Source organism: Dendrobium catenatum, unplaced genomic scaffold, assembly GCF_001605985.2.
Source record: "Dendrobium catenatum unplaced genomic scaffold, ASM160598v2 fragScaff_scaffold_776, whole genome shotgun sequence".
Taxonomy (NCBI): Eukaryota; Viridiplantae; Streptophyta; class Magnoliopsida; order Asparagales; family Orchidaceae; genus Dendrobium; species Dendrobium catenatum.
In genome coordinates, this window is record NW_021319238.1 from 368968 (window position 1) to 389433 (window position 20466).

General features: G+C 37.4%; 1 protein-coding gene across 2 annotated transcripts in view; it reads right to left on the minus strand.

The window, feature by feature from the left end:
* Positions 1-20466, minus strand: part of LOC110113362 (protein PTST homolog 2, chloroplastic) — a 48919-nt gene that overhangs the window by 12978 nt on the left and 15475 nt on the right. Inside the window, exons 3-4 of one of the 2 annotated variants that reach the window (XM_020845909.2) lie at positions 13868-14054; positions 13530-13792 (exon numbers count right to left, since the gene is read on the minus strand). In XM_020845909.2, coding sequence (XP_020701568.1) covers positions 13530-13792; positions 13868-14054 — 450 coding nt within the window. The remainder of the gene's footprint in view (positions 1-13529; positions 13793-13867; positions 14055-20466) is intronic. The other variant, XM_020845908.2, reaches the window with a different exon arrangement.

Here is a 20466-nt window from a genome sequence, read left to right on the forward strand (position 1 = left end):
GAATTCTCTCGACCTCTTTCACACATGTTAAGGTCATCGAGCAAAGGCTCTGACATACAACCTCGGATAGGTCTTATATCCCTGGCGAATACTCTCGACCTCTTCCACGCAGGTTAACGTCATCGAGCAAAGGCTCTGACATACAACCAAGGATAGGTCTTACATTCTTGGTGGATTCTCTCGACCTCTTCCACACAAGTTAACGTTATTGATCAAAGGCTCTGATATTCACCTCAGATAGATCTAACATCCTTGGTGGATTCTCTCGAGCTCTTCCACACAGGTTAACATCATCGAGCAAAGGCTCTGACATACAACCTCTGATAGGTCTTACATCCTTGGTGCATTCTCTCGACCTCTTTCATACAGGTTAAGGTCATCGAGCAAAGGCTCTGACATAAAACATTGGATAGGTCTTACATCCTTGGTGAATCATTTTAACCTCTTTCAAACAGATTAAAATCATCAAGTAGAAACTGACATAAATCTTGGATAGGTTTTACGTCTTTGGTTAACGTCGTCAGAATGCCGTTGATGGACTTCCATCGGGCTTCTCCACAAAGTTAAATTTCTAACAATTGTCGGACTTCTGCTTGTCAATGGACTTTCGTCTGTCTTCTACCAGACATAGTACTTCTACCCATCGTTGGACTTAAATCCGTCGATGGACTTTCGTCGGTCTTCTACCCGACATAGTAATTCTATCCAATGTCGGACCTTTGCTTGCAATCGGACTCCTACCCATCGTCGGATTTCTGCCCGTCGATGGACTTTCGTCAGTCTTCTACCTGATGTAATACTTTTACCCAGCGTCAGACTTCTGGCCCCGGACATTCATCAAATTTCTTCCTGACTTCGAACTTATGCCCATCGTTATCCTTCTTCGGGCATTTGTCAACCTTTTACCCAACGTTGAATTTCTACCGTCGTCGATCTTCTTCCCGATGCTGCACTTCTAACCAATGTCGTACACCTGCCCGATGACAGACTTCTACCCATTGTGGGACTATCGTCAATCTTCTACCCGACGACAGACTTCTGTTCGTTGTGGGACTATCGTTGATCTTCTACCTGATACCGTACTTCTACCCGATGCGAGAATCTTGCTCGTTGCCGAACTTTCATTGGGCTTCTACGCGATGTCGAACTCCTGCCCGTTGCTGGACTTTTGTTGGGCTTCTACTCGAAGTAGAATTTCTACTCGTCGTCGGACTACTACCCGTTGACGGACTTCCCACGTCGTACTTCTACCCGACGTCGGACTTCTGTCTGCCGTCGGACTACTACCCATCTTCGAACTTCTGCCTATCGATGGACTTTCATCGGTCTTCTACTTGATGCTTTACTTCTACTTGACGTCGGACTTCTGCCCGTTGTCAAACTTCTAATCGTCATCAGACTTCTGCCCATTGATGGACTTTCGTTGGTCTTCTACCCGATGCTTTACTTCTACTCGACGTCGGACTTCTGCCTGTCGTCGGACTTCTACCCATCGTCGAACTTCTGCCCGTCGATGGACTTTCTTCGGTCTTCTACCCGTTGCTTTACTTCTACTTGACGTCAAACTTCTGTCCGTCGTCGGACTTCTAATCGTCGTCGGACTTATGCCCGTAGATGGACTTTCGTCGGTCTTCTACCCAATGCTTTACTTCTACTCGACGTCAGACTTCTGCCCGTCGTCGGACTTCTGCCCGTCGTCGGACTTCTGCCCGTCGTCGGACTTCTACTCAACGTCGGACTTCTGCCCGTCGTCCGACTTCTACTCGTTGTCGGGCTTCTGCCCATCAATGGACTTTCGTTGGTATTCTACCCGATGCTTTATTTCTACTCGACGTCAGACTTCTGCCCGTCGTCGGACTTCTACTCGTTGTCGGACTTCTGCCCGTCGATGGACTTTCGTCGGTCTTCTACCCAATGCTTTACTTCTACTCGACGTCGGACTTCTGCCCGTCGTTGGACTTCAACTCGTCGTCGGACTTCTGCCTGTCGATAGACTTTCGTCGGTCTTGTACCCAATGTCATACTCCTGCCTATCGATGGATATTCGTCGAGCTTCTACCCGACATTGAATTTGTATCCATTGTTGTACTTCTCCCCGACGTCAGAATTCTACCGGACGTTGAATTTATGCACATCGTCGAACTTCTACTCGACGCCAAATTTCCACCCTTCGTCGGACTTCTGTCCATCGTAAGATAACTCCTACCCGACATGCCCTCAGTATAGGCAGGGATCCTGGAGTCGGATAAGGGATACCACCTATCCAAAAGCAGGGGAAAGCCTCCCGTATAGGAAGAGGGCAGAAGTGGAGAAGGGCGGAAGGGAGAGAAGTATCCTTCTTGCAGAGAGGGGCCCCGGGCCTCGACATGAGAAGAAGGCCTCAAATGAAAGAAGAAGAAGAAAGAGGGAGAAGTTTCCTTCTTGTAAAGAGGGGCCCCGGTTCTGGATAGGGAATGCCTCAGTTGAAAGAGAGGAGGAGATTTTAAAAAGCTGTAGCCCATCAATTTAATAATAAGAAAAATTATTTATGATTCAAACATTTCATTTTGAAAAAAAAGGAGTCAAATTTTCTATAGCAATGGGGATGGTCTCGGTGAACAAATGAACATCGAAGCATTATTAATGTATCTGCAGCCGCTCAAGCTGTGTGCCCTAAAAAGATGGGCGGCAACAACATCAGCGACCAATTTTAAAACTTATGAAAGTATTTGGGATTTCTACATTCGAGATTATGTTATTTTCAAGTTTCAAATCACATAAAAAATTATCAAAGATAGAGATAATTATTTCGGACTTCTGAAATTTTCACGTCTGAAAATAGGGGGGCAACTGATATATCATTAAAAAATTATCTTGATCGGGCATGAATCTCAATGAAAAATCAAGCAGGAAACTTCAAAAATTAAATCCGTGATCATTGAACTCCGATTTCAACAAACTTATAGTCAAACTGAGCGTCTCGGAAATACAAACCCAACGACACCAAATTCGACTCAAACCGAGCCCAAATGAGTCCAAACCAAGGAACCGAAGCGTTGTCGGAAGGTTTGAACCACAATTTGGATTACCAAACGATTTCCAAACATAACATGCTTATATTCGAATCGAGCGGCTCGACGAGACGAATCCAACGAGCCCAAGATCGCCAAATTCCGACACCATTAAGACCTTCAAATGTCTGACGAACGATCCATGATCAAGGGATTCAATATCGACCGTCCATTGAACCACTCCACATTTGTCCATGATCTCTCACATATTTACGGGTCATGCCACTCCAGAAAACCTATAAATAGACCCCTCATTTCTCTTGAAAGGGGATGGAAGCAAGAAGAGAAGAGAAGAGAAGGAAGAAGCTCCTCCTCGACCACCGCCAGAGTTTCGCCGGACCACCGCCGGACCTTCGCCGGACCACCACTTGAGGCCCTTGACTTCGCCGGACCACCACTTGAGGTCCTCACCTTTGCCGGACCACAACTTGAGGTCTTCTCCTCCGCCGGATCACCACCTGACGTCGTTGCTCCGTCGGACCACTACTTGAGGCCCTCACCTCCGCCGTACCACCGCCTGACATCGTTGCTCTGCCGGACCACCACATGAGGCCCTCGCCTTCGCCGGACCACCACATGAGGCCCTCACCTCCGCCGGACCACCGCCTGACGCCGTTGTTCCGCCGAACCACCACTTGAGGCCCTTACCTCCGCCGGACCACCGCTTGACATCGTTGCTCCGCCAGACCATCACTTGAGGCCCTCACCTCCGCCAAACCACTGCCTGACGTTGTTGCTCCGCCGGACCACTACTTGAGGCCCTTACCTCTGTCGGACCACTATCTAATGCCGTTTCTCCGCCGGACCACTACTTAAGGCCCTTACCTCCGCTGGACCACCACCTAATGCCCGGACTTCCATCGAACCATCGCTTGAGGCCCTTTGCTTCACCAGGCCACCACTTAAGGCTCGGACTTACGCCAAACCGCCACTTGAGGCCCTATACTCCACCAAAACACCACCTGAGGCCCGGACTTCTACTGGGCCACTACCTGACACCCAGAGTTCTACCAGAGTACCGCCCTACTACAACCGTCTTTTAGACCACAATTTCCTGCCGACTACGGTCCTTCCGACCTCCATCGCCTACTATGGTCCTTCTGACCTCCATCACCTACTATGGTCCTTCTGACTTACATCGTCAAACAACGGTCTTTCTGACTTATGTCTCCTGCCGACTACGGCCCTTCCAACCAAACAAACATGTCTATGTTGATTATTGTAACTCCCACCATGTAATGCGCTCTATATGATGGATATTTGTACCATTAAGCCAAGGCCTTCTCCATAATAAGGGCCTCGTTTGTAATCGATTGCAATTACTAGTGGAATCATTCAAACTTGGCTAGACCCATGGTGTTTCCCCCTTTTTCAGGGGTTTCCACGTAAAAACTCTGGTGTCTCTTATAAATGCTACACCCTCTCTTTTATCTGATTGTGTGATGGATCTTCGTACAATGTTAAGACATTAAACTATATATTTCTCTACCGCCGCGAATACTCCAGGACGCAACAGCAACTTTGGCAAATAATCATGTTTATATATATTCTCTTAGCATAAAATAACATTAGTTGTTGATATCATCAAGATTTTTCTAAGCAATTTTGAACTACCCTTCTCCAATAACCTTGTAGTGAGACTTACGGATTCAATTCTTAAATAATTAACAAAATACTGTCCTTTTTCTTTTCTCATTAATCTTAAAACCAAAATGCTAAATAGAAACTAAGTTCTTAAAAATTTAAAGCCAAGAAGCAAGGTCATGATTTTGTCAGTCACTCTAAATAAATAGCAGGCAACGCTATTTGTATTCTTGTGAATATAAACACCTGCTCCACATCAGTCCCTTTATCTTCTTTAGTAGCTCTCCCTCCACGCAGATCCTTTTTATGCTACCCTTGGCCCCATCTGTAACGTCAACAAGTTCATCAACCCTTTTGAGCTCACCTCATTCTGCTGCACCGCTCATTGGATGCATCATTGATTATGATCATATCGACCATTTGCATAAACCACACCATTAATGCCTCAAGAATGCTTTAACACCTCTTGCAAAGATACCCCATCTCTCACTTGAATTTTTCCATTCTTACCATTGTCTTGAACCCTTCCTAATTTACAACATTGTCTCCAGTCTCATTCTCAACCCTCATCATCAGCCGAATTCTCCATTCATCCACTACCATCTCTCCCTGTGCCATTTCCGTTGAATTCTCTATTTTCTCCCCAATGTCCCTGTAAGATCCCAAAAAATTTTGTCAGGTAACTACAACAACAACAACAACAACAACATCAAGCCTTTGTCAGGTAACTAATGATTTAAATTAATTATGTTAATGTTTAGATAATGAGGTAGTAATATTTTTTTAATGTTATTAGTAAGTTAGATAAAATGATTATTAGAATAATTTAAAGACTACATAGATAAATATGATCATAGATGCTTTTTCTAGTGACTTTTGAAGTAGGCGGTTAGATAATGGGGCCCACTTCCCATTAGTTTTGTGTATAACCGTGGAAAATGGTATCCTATCAGATTAATTGCTAGAGAGGAAGTCAGTGCAAAGAGAACCGTCAAGCAATTTCGCAAGAAATAGAAGAGGATTCGTCTGTGAGCAGAGAAGTGAAGAAAATTTCGGTGCAGTTTTTCCTGCACTTTGTTTGGCCAGAGAAATGTTTTTGCGGCTAATACAGGAAGAATGTTTGGGAGGATTTCGGCACAAGGCTAGTTCGCTATGCACAGAAATTACTATAGCAAAATTCGCTACAGTAATCACAGCACTGTAGCAATGTTTGGCTGCAACAGAATCCGGGTACTTTGCTGAATCATTTAGAAATATCCAAAAATCCTTCTATCCATGTTCGGTTAGGGAAGGCATAAGGGAAAATTTCTGAATTCCTGTAGCAAATTTGCGGCTTAGTGTTGAAGGATTTTTTGAAGAAAAATTAAACAGTTCATGTAAGTGGAAATGAAGTTACTAGAAATTTGTTACAAAGATTTCTATATTTGATTTAGATTTATATGATGAATTATAGTTTGATATGTATGTAAACTGATTTGAAAATAGTGAACAGTAAACTTTGGAAGGATTTGGAGGATAAGAAGAAAAAGGAAGTTTAGAGAAAAAGTAGAAGATAAGAATATTGGAAGAAAAATAAGAATTCGGATACTTATCATTATCTTTCATATCATATAAATTCATTAATGTTCTAAAGAAGTGTATATCAATCCTAATGTTAGGATACATCAGATACATACATGCATATAGAAAATTTCGAGATGACTTACAATCGTAGAATGATACAAAGTTGAGAATTGGAGGAGATAGCTTGGCAAGGAAGCAAGTGATGCAAAATTTTAAATAAAAGAGTATGTTTTATCATTGTTAACATGTACTTTCTTTTCATGATAATTTAGAAAGCTAATTGTTAAAGTAGATCGATGATCTTGAATATTTCCATATAAGAACCAATTATTCTTGTATGAGATATCATATGCAAATTTGAATGAATAGGATTAAGAGTAAAATGAAAATGAGTATTTAATGATTTCCCTATTTGGAAATGTCTGAAAATGAAGTGATATTTTAACTCTTGACGTACTTGTTTCTCTATACCAATGGTATATCAAAAATAGTATTATGAAGGCATGGGAAAAGTAAAAAGTTTGATTATGGGAAGCTTAATAAATATTAATTTAATGTAAAGTTTGGCTATATATGATGTATAACATACCAGTGTAGTTGGTACAAAAAGGTTCCTATACAAGTGACTACATTATAAGTGGGGCAAAATGAACCCCGAGAATATTATACCTACATAGCAGGTGGAGCAAAATGGATCTCTAAAGAGGCAAAAAGGGACCTCTATATAATTCAATGGAGATAATCTCAGGTTTACCTGGACTCCGTTGAATATTGTTATAAAAATGTAGTCAAAACTTTTACCGACTAAATTTGATATTTAGTGTAAACTTCACAATAATTAAAGACTAATGTTAATTATGATTTTATAATGTTTTATAAGTAAGAGTAAGTTATTTCAATGATAATTTAAGTGCTCTGATTTATTAAAATTTTTGTAAGTTAATTATTATTTCATATGCAAAGCTTATTGAGCCTCATAACTCACTAATATTTTTCTACTGACTGTTGTTACAGAAAATGGAAAGGAAAAGATTGTTGCAAATTAAATTACAAGTTATTTCTTATTTTATGTTAGTATTTATATGGTTTGTGAAGTCTACACTTAAGGTTAGTAAGCAGTTCAATGTTTTATTACTTTGGATTTATGTGATTTTCCTTAGTGGCTATGTAACTATGTCTTTGTTGAAATTTTAAATTATTAGATGCTTCTGTTTGATGAGATGAATGATAATTGTTAGATCTTATATAACAATATTCAATTGTTGCAAAGCATTTTCATGATAAATGATAAACATATTAAATGTGTTAATAATACTTTCAGTATTGTTAAGGGATGTTGTGGGGTGTTACAATCCCAACCTAATATCTTATTCTAGAACGTCATGATCAAAGCCCACCCAATGACCATGATTGCCTCATGCATTTCACTTTTGTTGTTTATCAAAATGCACCCAAGAGGTGTATCCCAAGACAAATACACTTTCCCCTTCTTTCGCAGGTCCATCCTTTCAAAGAATATCTTAATAGTAATATGTTGACCAATGCTTTTTTCCTTCGTGCTTGGATACAAATCCAATCTTTAATTGAAGTCAGATTGCTGTCAAAGTAAGACGACCTCCTAAGTGAGCTTCCAATGTAGTAGTTCAGATGAATGCATGTTATGTAAAGATTTCTTTTTTCCTTAAATATTAGCTTTTGATCGATTCTTGAAATCTTAATTTAAAGGCATTATTGACAGTTTTGTTCATTAGTTTTGCTGAATAGCAACAATTGTCTACGCTGTTGTGTAGGGAAAATTTTATGCAGATTAAAACCTAGTGGTTTGCAGATTTATTTGTAAATTTATGTTATTGTTGTAACATCCTGTTTAAGGGAATTCTATTCATGTTTATTGTTTTATAGGATTATATCATTCAAAATTTCATGCATATTCTCAAGGAATGAAATTAGATTGTAAAAGTTTATTTCTGAGTTTATCCTAAGCCTTAACGGTCAGATATGATCACATCATTTATTTTCTACAGAGCTATTGTTTGCTCATTACTTAATTCTAATATTTCACAGAAAAAAGGGGCAAGTCCTCATGCCAAAGATTAGACTTCTTTATGCCTGAAAGCCAAATAAATTCACTAGCATTCAGTATCACTGTTGTCTAAAACGTGAACATGTTACATATATGGCTATGTTGTTATCTTATTTCTTGATTATCCATCTTATTTACATGACTATAGTATCTGGGAATTCCTGTATTAAAAGATTCGTTTATAATAAAATTTTTGATGCCTTGACAAATTGCCATTCGTTTATACTCGTCTTAAGTGATTGGAAAGGATGAAGGATTAAAAGTTGGTCCTGTCTAATCATAGCAAGTCTCCCTTATATAATTGGGTTTCTTATATATATCACATCAATAATTGCCTCTTTTTGCACATCTTGAATCATGAGGATGGCTAGTTCACTAAATTTTCCATATACACCTAGCAACAAGAGCCAATATCTCAATTTGGAGAGAGCACTTGGTGTTTCCAAATATATATATATTTATATATATATTCCCCTCTTTAAGCTTCGCCGAACACATTATATTTAGGGTACTGGTTTGAACCCAACCATCCTTTCATAAACTTCATCAAGATGTTTGTTAAGACCAGCAAGAAAATCAAAACCTCTAATTTAATCCACTAGTTAAATGAATTTCTCAGCACACTCCCCACATTAGTCATTTGGTTCAAATAGGCCCAATTCATACCAAATGTTAGTGAGAGTTATAAATTATACAATGGGATCATGCTCCCAAGTTTGAGATCATGGGCTTTATCCCATAATTCACATAATTTTTTAATTTTCAATGTTTCACTGTCAGAATATGTTATATTTACCTTCTCTAGAACAGTATTTAAAGCGTTCTAAGTTAAACAAATATATCCAATGTATTCTTCAATTAAAATAAAAAGATGACATTACCAATGCATTATTGATATTCCAAGTGGAGAAACAAAAGAATCATTTAGTCCAGATTGTCTAGTTATACCATTGAAGTATTCAATTTTTTTCACTTCTTCAAAATGACTATTTGAACAAAATGAAACCTTTGAAAACAATTCATAACATTTAGTTTGTAAGAAGTAATTTGAAGATGTGAGTGCTCCATAAAGGTTAATGAATTGGTGTTAAGGCTTGGCAATTAGAAGGATGATTTGAACCTCCTCCCAATCTTTGCTTGACCCATTCAAGGCCATCTTGTGTCAGTGGACCATCTTCCTTCAATGGTGAATGGGCTTTAATATCATGTTAGACATTGGAAAAAATAGAAGAAAGAAAAGGAAGAAAGTATTATTTTATTTCTCTTCCTTAACACAGCCAAATGGCATAGGATTTAAATACAACCATATTACAATAATCTTATGGAAAGAAAAATACAATAAGGCTTCTAAATTTTAGGAGAGAAATAATTTGGAATCATCAAAATTTATGCACAAGAAATGAATTAAAATGCTAGCAAAATAAACAAAATAAGGAAATTACAACGATCAGGAATACAAAATGGAGATATCCACCATGTTGCAAGCAATTAAAACTTCTTTCCATCCACAATTGGTGAATATAAGAGATGCTTGAATTGGATGCATCCTTTTCATCATAAGTCAGCATACAGCATAAAGGCGCAGGAGATTGAAAAACTGCCACCTCACGTTCCAGTTTGGATCCACCGAAACCTGAGGCAATCAGGAATAATTGCCATTCAGTTTCCAGTAGCATTTTATAATTATCAAATTATTTAGGTTAATTTGAGATTAATTAAGATTTTAATTACATCATTATTATTTCATTAGGAATGACCTGTGCCAATTAAGGTTAGAATTTGAAAAATGCTCCATGAATTTCCTCCTCAACCTGCCAAGATCCATGCCCATGCTTCTACCTCAAAGCCAAAGCACCAACTGCACTCCTTGATTTCTGCCTCTGAGCCAGTAAGACCACCAACGGCTCCTGCCTAATTCCATCCCCTCACCGCCGCACCATGGATCCGTGGGATCCTTGCTAATTCGGAGAATGATTGAACTTATTTTTATTCTCTTATTTCATATGCTTCCTATTAGAAATTCTCCTAGGATTATATAAATTATGTACATGTTGGAATGAGATGCAATCAATCCTCTAATTCTTAGCATGGTATCAAAGCTTAACGTTTTTTTCCTTTCCTGGTTTTCCCAAAGTTGTCGCCTTCATTTCGTATTGTCATAATCTTGTAGCCTTTATCACTGCATTCTCTTCCTTTCCTTCTATTCTTCATATAGTTTGTAGCTTTTATCACTATAGTCTTTTTATGCCCTTTTTGTTGCAAACTAATTACTACCACAAGTTTCCCTCTCCATGTCCCTTCATCATGGGTTCCTTTGGAAATGAAGATGACTATTCAAGTTCAACAGGAGGATTGCAAAATATCCATTTAATATATCAATTGAATGGAAAGAACAATCTCCAGTGCTCACAATTGGTTCACACATCCTTAAAGAGATAATAAAATGTGAGTCATTTACATAGCATCTGATCTGAGCAAAAGGCTATCCCACGTTTAATTTTTGGGATGAACATGGCTTTATGGTGATATCCTGATTGAAGAACTCAATAGTTCCTAAGATATGTGACATAAGCATATTCCTTCATTCAACAAAAAATATGGATACACTAAATCAAATGTATTATAAAATCTATGATCTGTACAAATTTATGAAATGAAGAACAAAATCTCATCCACAAAGTAGGACGATCCATCAAAAAAATATTCCAATCTATCATAAGGCTTGTGATAAGAGATGAATCATTATTACTGCACTCAAATGGCATGAGCAAAGATATAACTCTTTTAAAATGTTAGCTAAAAGATTGAATTTATGATTTTTTACTAGATTAAATGTACCGATAAATAGGGTACAAATTACCGATAAATAGGATTTACCATTACCAAGAAGGGGAAGGGGATTCATAATTTCCAACCATGCCATGGAGGGTTTGGCCTTAATGACAAGGTCTACTAACATCAAGAACTATGACTCAAAACCATCTCCTGTCGGCAAATATAAATAGCCAACCCTAACAGGAATGGTAAATAGAGATTTTCTATGTTAAATACTTGGTTAAACCACCTTGTGTTTGAATACAAGTAATAGCTCTTGCATACATATCCTTAATGACTTGAATATAAACAATATTAACCCTTTCTTTTCTAGAACTCTCCATAGCACTTCTCTTGGAACTTTTATCATATGCTTTCTCTAAATCAATAAATATCATATATAAATCCACCTTGTTCTCTCTATACTTCTCCATCAAACCTCTCAATAAATGTATAGCTTCCACTGTAGACCTACCCGACAAGAATCCAAATTGATTTTGAGAAACATTAGTATCACGTTGTAACCTATGCTAAATAACTCTCTCCCATAGTTTTAAAGTATGACACATAATTTAATTCTTTTATAATTCGCACACTCTTGTGGATCACCTTTATTCTTAAAAATAGGAATCATAAGACTCCTCCACTCATCTGGCATTTTTTTAGTCTTCAAAATAGAAATAAAAAAGTTACGTGAGCCAAGAAATTTATTCATCTTCTAAGCTTTTATATACCTCTATTAAATATCATCAGGTCAAAAAACTTTTTCACAATTCATTTTCTTGAATGCCTCTCTAACTTTGATATGGCAATAAAAGCAAAAAAAAATTATTTTCATTTAGAATCGTATTATCTCAATCTTCATTGAAAAGCTTATCAAAATATATCATCCATCTATGTTGAATATCTTCTACAATTCTCACAATCTTGCGCATCACTTTTATTCTTAAAAATAGGAATCAGCAGACTCATTCTTCACTCATTTGACATCTTTTAGCCTTCAAAGTAATACTAAAAAGTTTAGTAAGCCAAGAAATTTCTTCATCTTCTAAGCATTTCCACGCCTTTATTGGAATATCATAAGGTCCAATAGTTTTTTCACATTTCATTTTCTTTAAAGCCTCTTTAATTTCAGTTTTACTAATAAGCGGATAAAAAGGAAAATCTCTGTTTTCATTTAGAGTGCTAAGGTCACTAAAGTTAATCGTATTTTTTCACAATCTTCATTAAAAAGCTTAGCAAAATATCTTATCCACCTTTCTTGAATATCCTCTTAAAAAAAAAAACACTTTTTGATTTTCATTTTTAATGCACTTCACTTGAACTAAATCCTTACTACTCCTATCTCTTTGGTTAACTTTATATATATATATATATATATATATATATATATATATATATATATATATATTTTGCCCTCTTTAGTATCTAATCAATTATAAAAATCATTAAAAACAAAAAACATTGCAACGCAAATTACTTTCTTAGATTCCTTATGAGCCTCCTAATATTTTTCCCAATTTTCAAAGTTTTTACATCTAAACAAATTTTTATAAGAAAGCTTTTTATTTTTTATCTTTTCTGAGACATTTTGATTCCACCACCAACTATTTTTATTATTAGAAGCTTTTCCTTTTGATGCTCCAAGCACATCCTTTACAATTTTTAATATTACTAACTACTTTTTTCTCACATAATATTAGCTACCTCATGCACAGTAAGATCTCGAATCTTACAAAAAAAATTTTGTTAATGTTCTTTAAATGCCCTCATCTAATCTTAGAATAACATTTTACTTTATTTTTCATATTAAAGGAACAATAGAGATTATTTTTCTTTATCATGAGATATCCCGATGAAAAAGGTTGTCCATGAATTATGATATTATTATAGATGGAAAGCTTGTTATCCACAGATTGTTAAATTATTTTAAATGAAAAATTGTTGTCAACGAATAGTTAGATAATTGTAGGAGGAAAGTTGTTGTCTACAGATTGCTGGATTGTCATAAATAGAAAGGTGTAGCCATGAATTTAGGATTATTTTAACAAAGCAAATCAAACCGAAAAGAAATAATTGCTTCCCTACAGTAATCATTACATAAAGAAAGTAGAATGTAACATAGAGCCAATATGAATATAAAACAACTCGGAAATAAAAAATAAAGATGTGGACATAGTATAACCATATTAGGAAAGAAATAAAACAATGGAAAATCCTTTATGCACAAACTATTTGCACTAACAGAACAACAGCAGAGCCTAAGTAGTCCAAAAAGTGCCACATTTTTAGTGGTTCATTCGATTCTAATGTATATTTATTTTAACAAAGATAAAAACATGACAAAAAAAGCAATGACAGATGAATGCTTAGCTCAATGCAATATCGATTACAAGAACCTAAAAGCACATAGTTAAAAGGATAAAACAACGTACCATGCATGAATGAATGCCATAACTCCTGAATTTACATAATTGAAGTGCAGAAGTTAACTGTAATTCCAAGTGCTGCAGACATACAATAATTTCACTTTTGAGACTTCCCTGGTCATTATCATAAGGGCAATTGTTTCCACTACTTATAGGTCCAGACGCCAATCGATCAGTTAATACATTTTCCTTCTCGTTTCCTGATAAATAACGACTAACAAAATTGATGTCTGATTTTCTTTGGTCTTCCTCGACAACAATTTCAGCAGCTGCGCATAAAAGATAGCATCACTAAAAGCATACAAAGCAAGAGATAAAGGATAGCTGTTGCAGAAGTAAACTACCTTCGAAGTTGGATAAAGGATCTCCTGACCTTTGAATACTCCATGACCTCCATGTCTCAGGCTCAGAATCGGTATTGATATCCATTAAAGATCCGTTATCAGAATTTTGGACACCAGAGTGATGATGTAAGCCTTCTTCAAGGTTAGATGATACACACCTTTTGGTACTTTCGATGCTTCCAACTGTCTTTTTAAGGCATTCAAAATGTATGTTGTGAGAAAACGTGCGCTGCATCATTTTTTTTTTTTTTTTTTGTAGATAGAGAATGACTCGGAACAATCTTGAGACAGTAGAAAAGGAAAAGTAGCTCAGATGGGAAATAGCAAATACTCAAACGTGGCCGCAAAAGGTCATTATGGTAATCACATCAAGGGTACTCTTAATCAATGCTTAAGAATATGAAGTTTTCATGGACAAGGTACATGGAAAAAGGCAACCAAAATTCCCGAAAAAAAAAAATAAAGCTGAGTAATAGACGTACTGAACAGGATGAATGTTTATAGAACATACTTAATTCTTAAACTTTGAGTAAGAAATAAGGTTATTAATGTGTTAAGTAATGTAGCTATTACATTATATACCATGAGAATAAAACAAACTTGCTTTGATTGCATCAAAAGAGATTACGCAGCATTTCGAGATATGATGCATTAATTAGTAAGTCAGTGATGCCTAACAACTAATTTTCGATTAATGAAACTTGTCTGTATATTATTGATTAGTCTTTAGGATATTTTCTTATTCTAGACTTACATGCCATTGGAACTATGACTAACTTTGATGAGGATAAAATTATAATTATTACAGAAGATAGATACTTCAATTAGATTAAAACAAGATGTATCATGTATAAGGTCATAAAAACTTAACATCAGCAGAGGGTAAAAGAAATAACATTGGATTATGTACTTCCATATTCCGTGTAAGCCTTGAGGATGTAAAAGAAATAACATTGGATTATGTACTTCCATATTCCGTGTAAGCCTTGAGGATGTGTTAATATGGATTTTGTCCCAGGATCACCATAAACTTTTAGCAGCCATAATTCTATCTTAATAAAAGTAGATCATCTTTTTAAAATAACACATTTTATTCACTACAATAAAATAAATATGTGCACCACACTTAGCTAAGTAATATTTCAATGATGAATTTAACTTGCACATATTATCTAAAACTATAGTTACTAGCAAGGAAGTAAAATTTATGAATTATTTCAAAACTCTATAGAAGAAAATAGGAAACTCAACTGAAATTTTCAACAACTAATCACCCACAAACCAATGGAGATGTTGACCTTGACGGCAAATGCAACCATAAAAAAGAAATATAGAAAACTTGTGAAGTAGCTGCATCCAGAATTTTTTTATTTTTTTTTTATGATCATATTCTATTGAACTCAGATATAGTGAGAACCGCATGCTACTATCATACTTGCTCCTACAACTTGATAGTTGCTTGCGAAACATTGTATTTAAAGCCAGTCAAAATTAAAATTTATTGCTACAATTGCTAGTGCTAAATCATGTCTAAATGGAGGGAAAGACTTGGCTGATTCAAGCATACTACAGTGTTCGCAAATAATGGACCATTATAGGAGCCTTTAATTGATTAATTTCCATACTCCCATTAGTGGAAATCATATTTAAAAAAAAAATATTTTAGGGAGGCTGCAATAAAATCAAACCAAATGGCATGATCCCACAACATCTCCACAATCGCTAGAGATAACCAGTAACCACCCATTCAATTCATATAAAAGAAAAGAGGAAAGAATTTGAAAAGATTATGCTTCCCGGTAATCCGAAGATTGAACTCGCGGGCTCTCTCTCTTGCTATCCTGTTTCAAAACCCTCATTACCTGCTTCATTTCATGACTCAAAAAGCCGCACCGTCCGCCCTATGCACAAATGAAACACAAATTGTGACCTCGCGTCCGATCACGGCACTCACGTGAATCACAAGTAATTCAATCCTTCTCCAAGGAGCGAAACTCAACTCCGAACAGCACCTCCCACACCTCACCTGCGCTCCACCCATGCTGTCCGGCCCCCAGTTCACGGTATTAGCCCAATCGGGCCTCTGTCTCTAGATGTTTCATTTGTTTGTTCGTCCAGAGCCGAGCGAACCCTCCTGAGTCCAGCTTCCTCCAATCAAAGCTCGACTCTACACCTCCCACTTTCTGTCAATCGTGATCAAGGCGCGATCCACGGACCAGCCGAACGACCAGCCACACTACCCTGCATTCTCTCAACTGCTCCTACGCTAGGAGTGTCAAAATTTGACACAACCCGAAGCCCGACCTGGACCTGACCCCAAAATTTTCAGGTTTGGGACAACCCATTTACCATACAGGTTAGGTTCGGGTTTGAGTTTTTGACCCGTATGCAAAATCAGGTCGAGTTCAGGTTGACTCAGAAACCTGAAACCAACCCAATTTGACCCATATGCAAAATGGTTGTCGAGTCAGTGTCACGTCTGCACATCTGATGTGTCTCTGCATGAGCATCTAGTCAAGTCCGTCTTGTCATCCGTGTCGAGATGAGTCTATCCAGTGATGTCTAATCCACAATCCAATCTCACAGTCCATTTGTTCGTCCACATCTACTAGCGTACTTCAACTCTCGCGTACCATGTCTAGTCCAGTCCATCTGGTTGCGTCCGTCATTCCGTCCTCTCGACTTGCGTACTACCATCCACCGTCCTATCCTCTAAATGCCCACACCTAGTCTAGTCCATCCGGCCCGTTAGTGCTCGACGACGATCCCACACCCGCGGGATGCACCGACACAGCCTACCGCCTCGCCTAACGTCGCAATCGCCCATTTTTTTGAATCAAACAACTATGCGAGTCGTGTCGAGTCAATCCGGTGACCCACACGGGTCAGGTCCGGATTAGGGTTAAAATACCTGACCAGTTTGTAAAAATGGGAGGAGTTCGGGTTGACCCGTTTAGACTCGAGTCAACATAGGTTCGACCTGAATCCGACCCGCCGACCCGTTTTGACACCCCTATTCTACGACTGTACCTACGACACTACACAATTGAACCCTCAAGCCAACCTTTGTTTCATCTATACATCCGAACGAGTCCACCTGCTTGTTCGCCTCCTTTAACGCACCAATTTGAAACAATGAGTGTGTGAATGAATAGGGAAGAGGGTTATCTGCAAATAATTATTATGAAAATGATTATAATTATAATGTATATGTGTGCATACATATATAATATATATAAAAAAAAAATATGAGGCACTTCAATCACAATTGGATGAACTTGAAGCCAATTTTGAGATCAGACAACATCCCGAAGCCCTCAACCATTGACTATCTATCCGACTGGGTGGACATGAAAGGGCAAGTGCCCTCTCGACCATCCATCACAGGAAGGAGATACTGGGAGGCTACCAAAATTATGAGAAAAATCTAAAATTACCAGATATGTGCCTTACGCAATAATTAGATGTTGATGTTGGGATCAAATAACGTCCTGAAGCCCTCAGCTGTTGATTATCTATCCGGATGGGCAGGCTTGAAAGGGCAAATGACCTCCTAACCTCACTTTATGGAAGGGGATGCCGGGAAGCTGCGGAAATTACCCCAAGAGGCTAATGAACTTATAATTTGAGAACTTCATTAACATATAAATTTTAAAATAAATTAATTTCAAATTAAAACTGTCATTTAAAATTAATCCATTAACCAATTTCAAATCAAATTAAAGAATTTAAATAAATTTATACAAAAATTAAAATTCATATAATGATCAAATTTTAAACTAATTGAACATTTAATTCAAAATTTTAATTAATTAAAATAGAATTAAAAAATTCTTATTAATTGAACTCATTAATTTTAAATTAAATACTTAATTAAAATTAAAATTAAATTAATTAAATTAATTGAGCAATCAATTTAATCTAAATAATTAAATAGTTTTTAAATATTTTTAAAATTTAAATTAATTAATGACCTGAGCAATTAACTTTAAATTAAAATTCAACTTCGGAAGCATTTCTCTTGGCTATAATGGGTGCAATGGACAGCCTGGAGAATACCGAACTTCGCTTGAAAGTCTTTCTATTGTCAGATTGTGGTGTAACGGTTCTCTTAATCGTAATCTTCCGAGTCACTACAGTCTCATTGACATCAAGAAGGAAGTTGAAAACTTCGGAAACCGTTCAAAATTGTAGTGTGGGGCCATCACGGCCAATATCAATAACAGCTAGGGGAAATCAAACTCTCATTCCTTCTCCCAACTTTATAGTTATCATGCTTTGAACAGACGATTTTTTCATCAACAAGCATAAAACTTGCAGGGATTAGAGTCAACCTGACTTTTGTTGCACAAAAAATATGCAATTATAATAAATAAACATTTCTATACATACTTTTAGATGTTTATGATTAGATATATATATATATATATATATATATATATATCATCGAAAGATGGAGAGAGAAGTGATCCACAGCAGAGTCGCCAAAAATCCATTTGCGCATGAAAAGACGGCGCTAACGCACGAACCCTATTGTCGCAAGCTTTAGGTGCCATTTTTCTTCGAGGTAAATTTGATTTTAAATTAACCAGATTTTCCCCGATGATCGAAATAATGGTTTCTTTAGTTCTATGGTTCCACTTCCTATGAGCGCAAGTCCTCATAGTTAATTACCCCTCATAACATGGAGAAGAACTCTTAATTAAGGATGAATTGTTTTTTAGATGTGTAACCATTTTTAAGTGTTGGTTGTGGGGAATAGAGGTAAACCAATTCAAGATCTCATGGTTACGTTATCCCGGGTATATCATAGATTTCAGTTTACCAATAATAACAATCGTTGATTGTAGCGTACAGAGAATCTAATTAGCAGCCATGTGTATCCTCCTCTTAGGGATTCGAGTAAATTGAACTGAATAGATATAGGTTGATATGGTTTGGGTTAGGGCATACGGCTCTGCTTAAGAGTTGCCCGCAGTTTAGATTTAGGTTATCTTATGACTCCATTTAGGGGTTACTTATAGTTTAGATTTAGGTTAGGCCTTACAAACTCATTTAGGAGTTGCCTGTAGTTTGGAATTGGGTCAGGGCTTACGGCTTTCATTGGAAGTGACCCATATAGCGGGTCTTATGGCTTCCCTTAAAAGTAGCTCAAATAGTGGGTCTTATGGCCTCTATTAGAGGTTACCCATTGGATGGATCTTACAACCTTGCCCTCTAAACAAGACTGCTCGTGTGTAGGTTAAAAGCGGGTCTTACTGCTTCACTTTGGAAGTAGTCCAAATAGCAAATCTTATGGCCTCAATTAGAGGTTGCATGTGTGCTTCAATTAGAAGCTTCCCCTAGTTCATTTGGATCAAGGTTAATTACTCCCCTTGAGAGGGCTTATAACTCCTCTTGAGAGGTTGTGTGCATTAACTTAACTGGAATTTATTCTCTTTTAGCTAAAATTTGCCCGTTAGGCTAGCTTTACAGTAGTTACACATTATACCACCTGACACAAGTACTTTTAACTCTAGCTTTCAATAAAGTGTTGTGGTTTTGCTTGTAGTAGTGCTCGTAGTTTTCTTACTTCAGTAGCCTATGTTTTACTTGTTTGTTTCGGTACTAATCTGTTTTAGTACTTGTTGGTTTTACTAGTACCAGTTCTACCTTAGTATCTGGTTGTTTTATCAGTATATGTTTTATTTTAGTATGTCGTACTAATGTTTTACTCTTGCTTTCAATAAAGTGTTGTGGTTTTGCTTATAGTAGTGCTCGTAGTTTTCTTACTTCAGTAGCATGTCTTTTACTTGTTTGTTTCGGCACTAATCTGTTTTAGTACTTGTTGGTTTTACCAATACCAGTTCTACCTTAGTGTCTAGTTGTTTTATCAGTACATGTTTTGTTTTAGTATGTTGTACTAATGTTTTGTTTGCTTTCTTCCAGGTAAGTGGTACTAGCAGCGATTTAGTGAGCTTACAGGTAGCTACAGTTGTCTACTATTGAGAGTTTGAGAGTTTTAAAAATTGTATTCTCTTTTTATTTCTTTGAATGGGACGTGAACTAGTGTGTGTGTGAAATTTGCTCTCTGTCTATGATGCACCGACACTTCTCCTCAAAGAGGCATGCAGTGTCCGACACGACACTCCTCCGACACGTGTCCGACACACCGAAAACGTGTCCGATTAAAAAATTGTTGACCCGTATCCAAGAAAAAAAAATCAAAATAAATCAAAATCTCACCTACCCTCTGCCGAACCACATCGCACGACCTCCTCCCACGTCGTCGCTGTTCTTCCCACGACCTTCGCATAAGGCTCGAACGACTCATTCGAGTCGTTAAATACTGAAGGAAATGAGAGAGCAAAGCTTTCGCTGCCTCACTCCCTCTCTCTCGCGTCGACTCTCATCTCCCGATCCCTCTCTCGCTCTTTCTCCTCCCAGTCGGATCAGAAGTTACAACGTTTGATCGGAAGCAACTCGGGAGCTCGCTCGATCCTTCCTGGCTGCTCGACTTTGCTCTCCGACGACACCCCCTTCCTGTACGAATCGGAAGTCACGACATTTTGAGCGGAGGCGAGAACAGGAGCTCGGCGGCTGTGAAGACAACTCTCTAC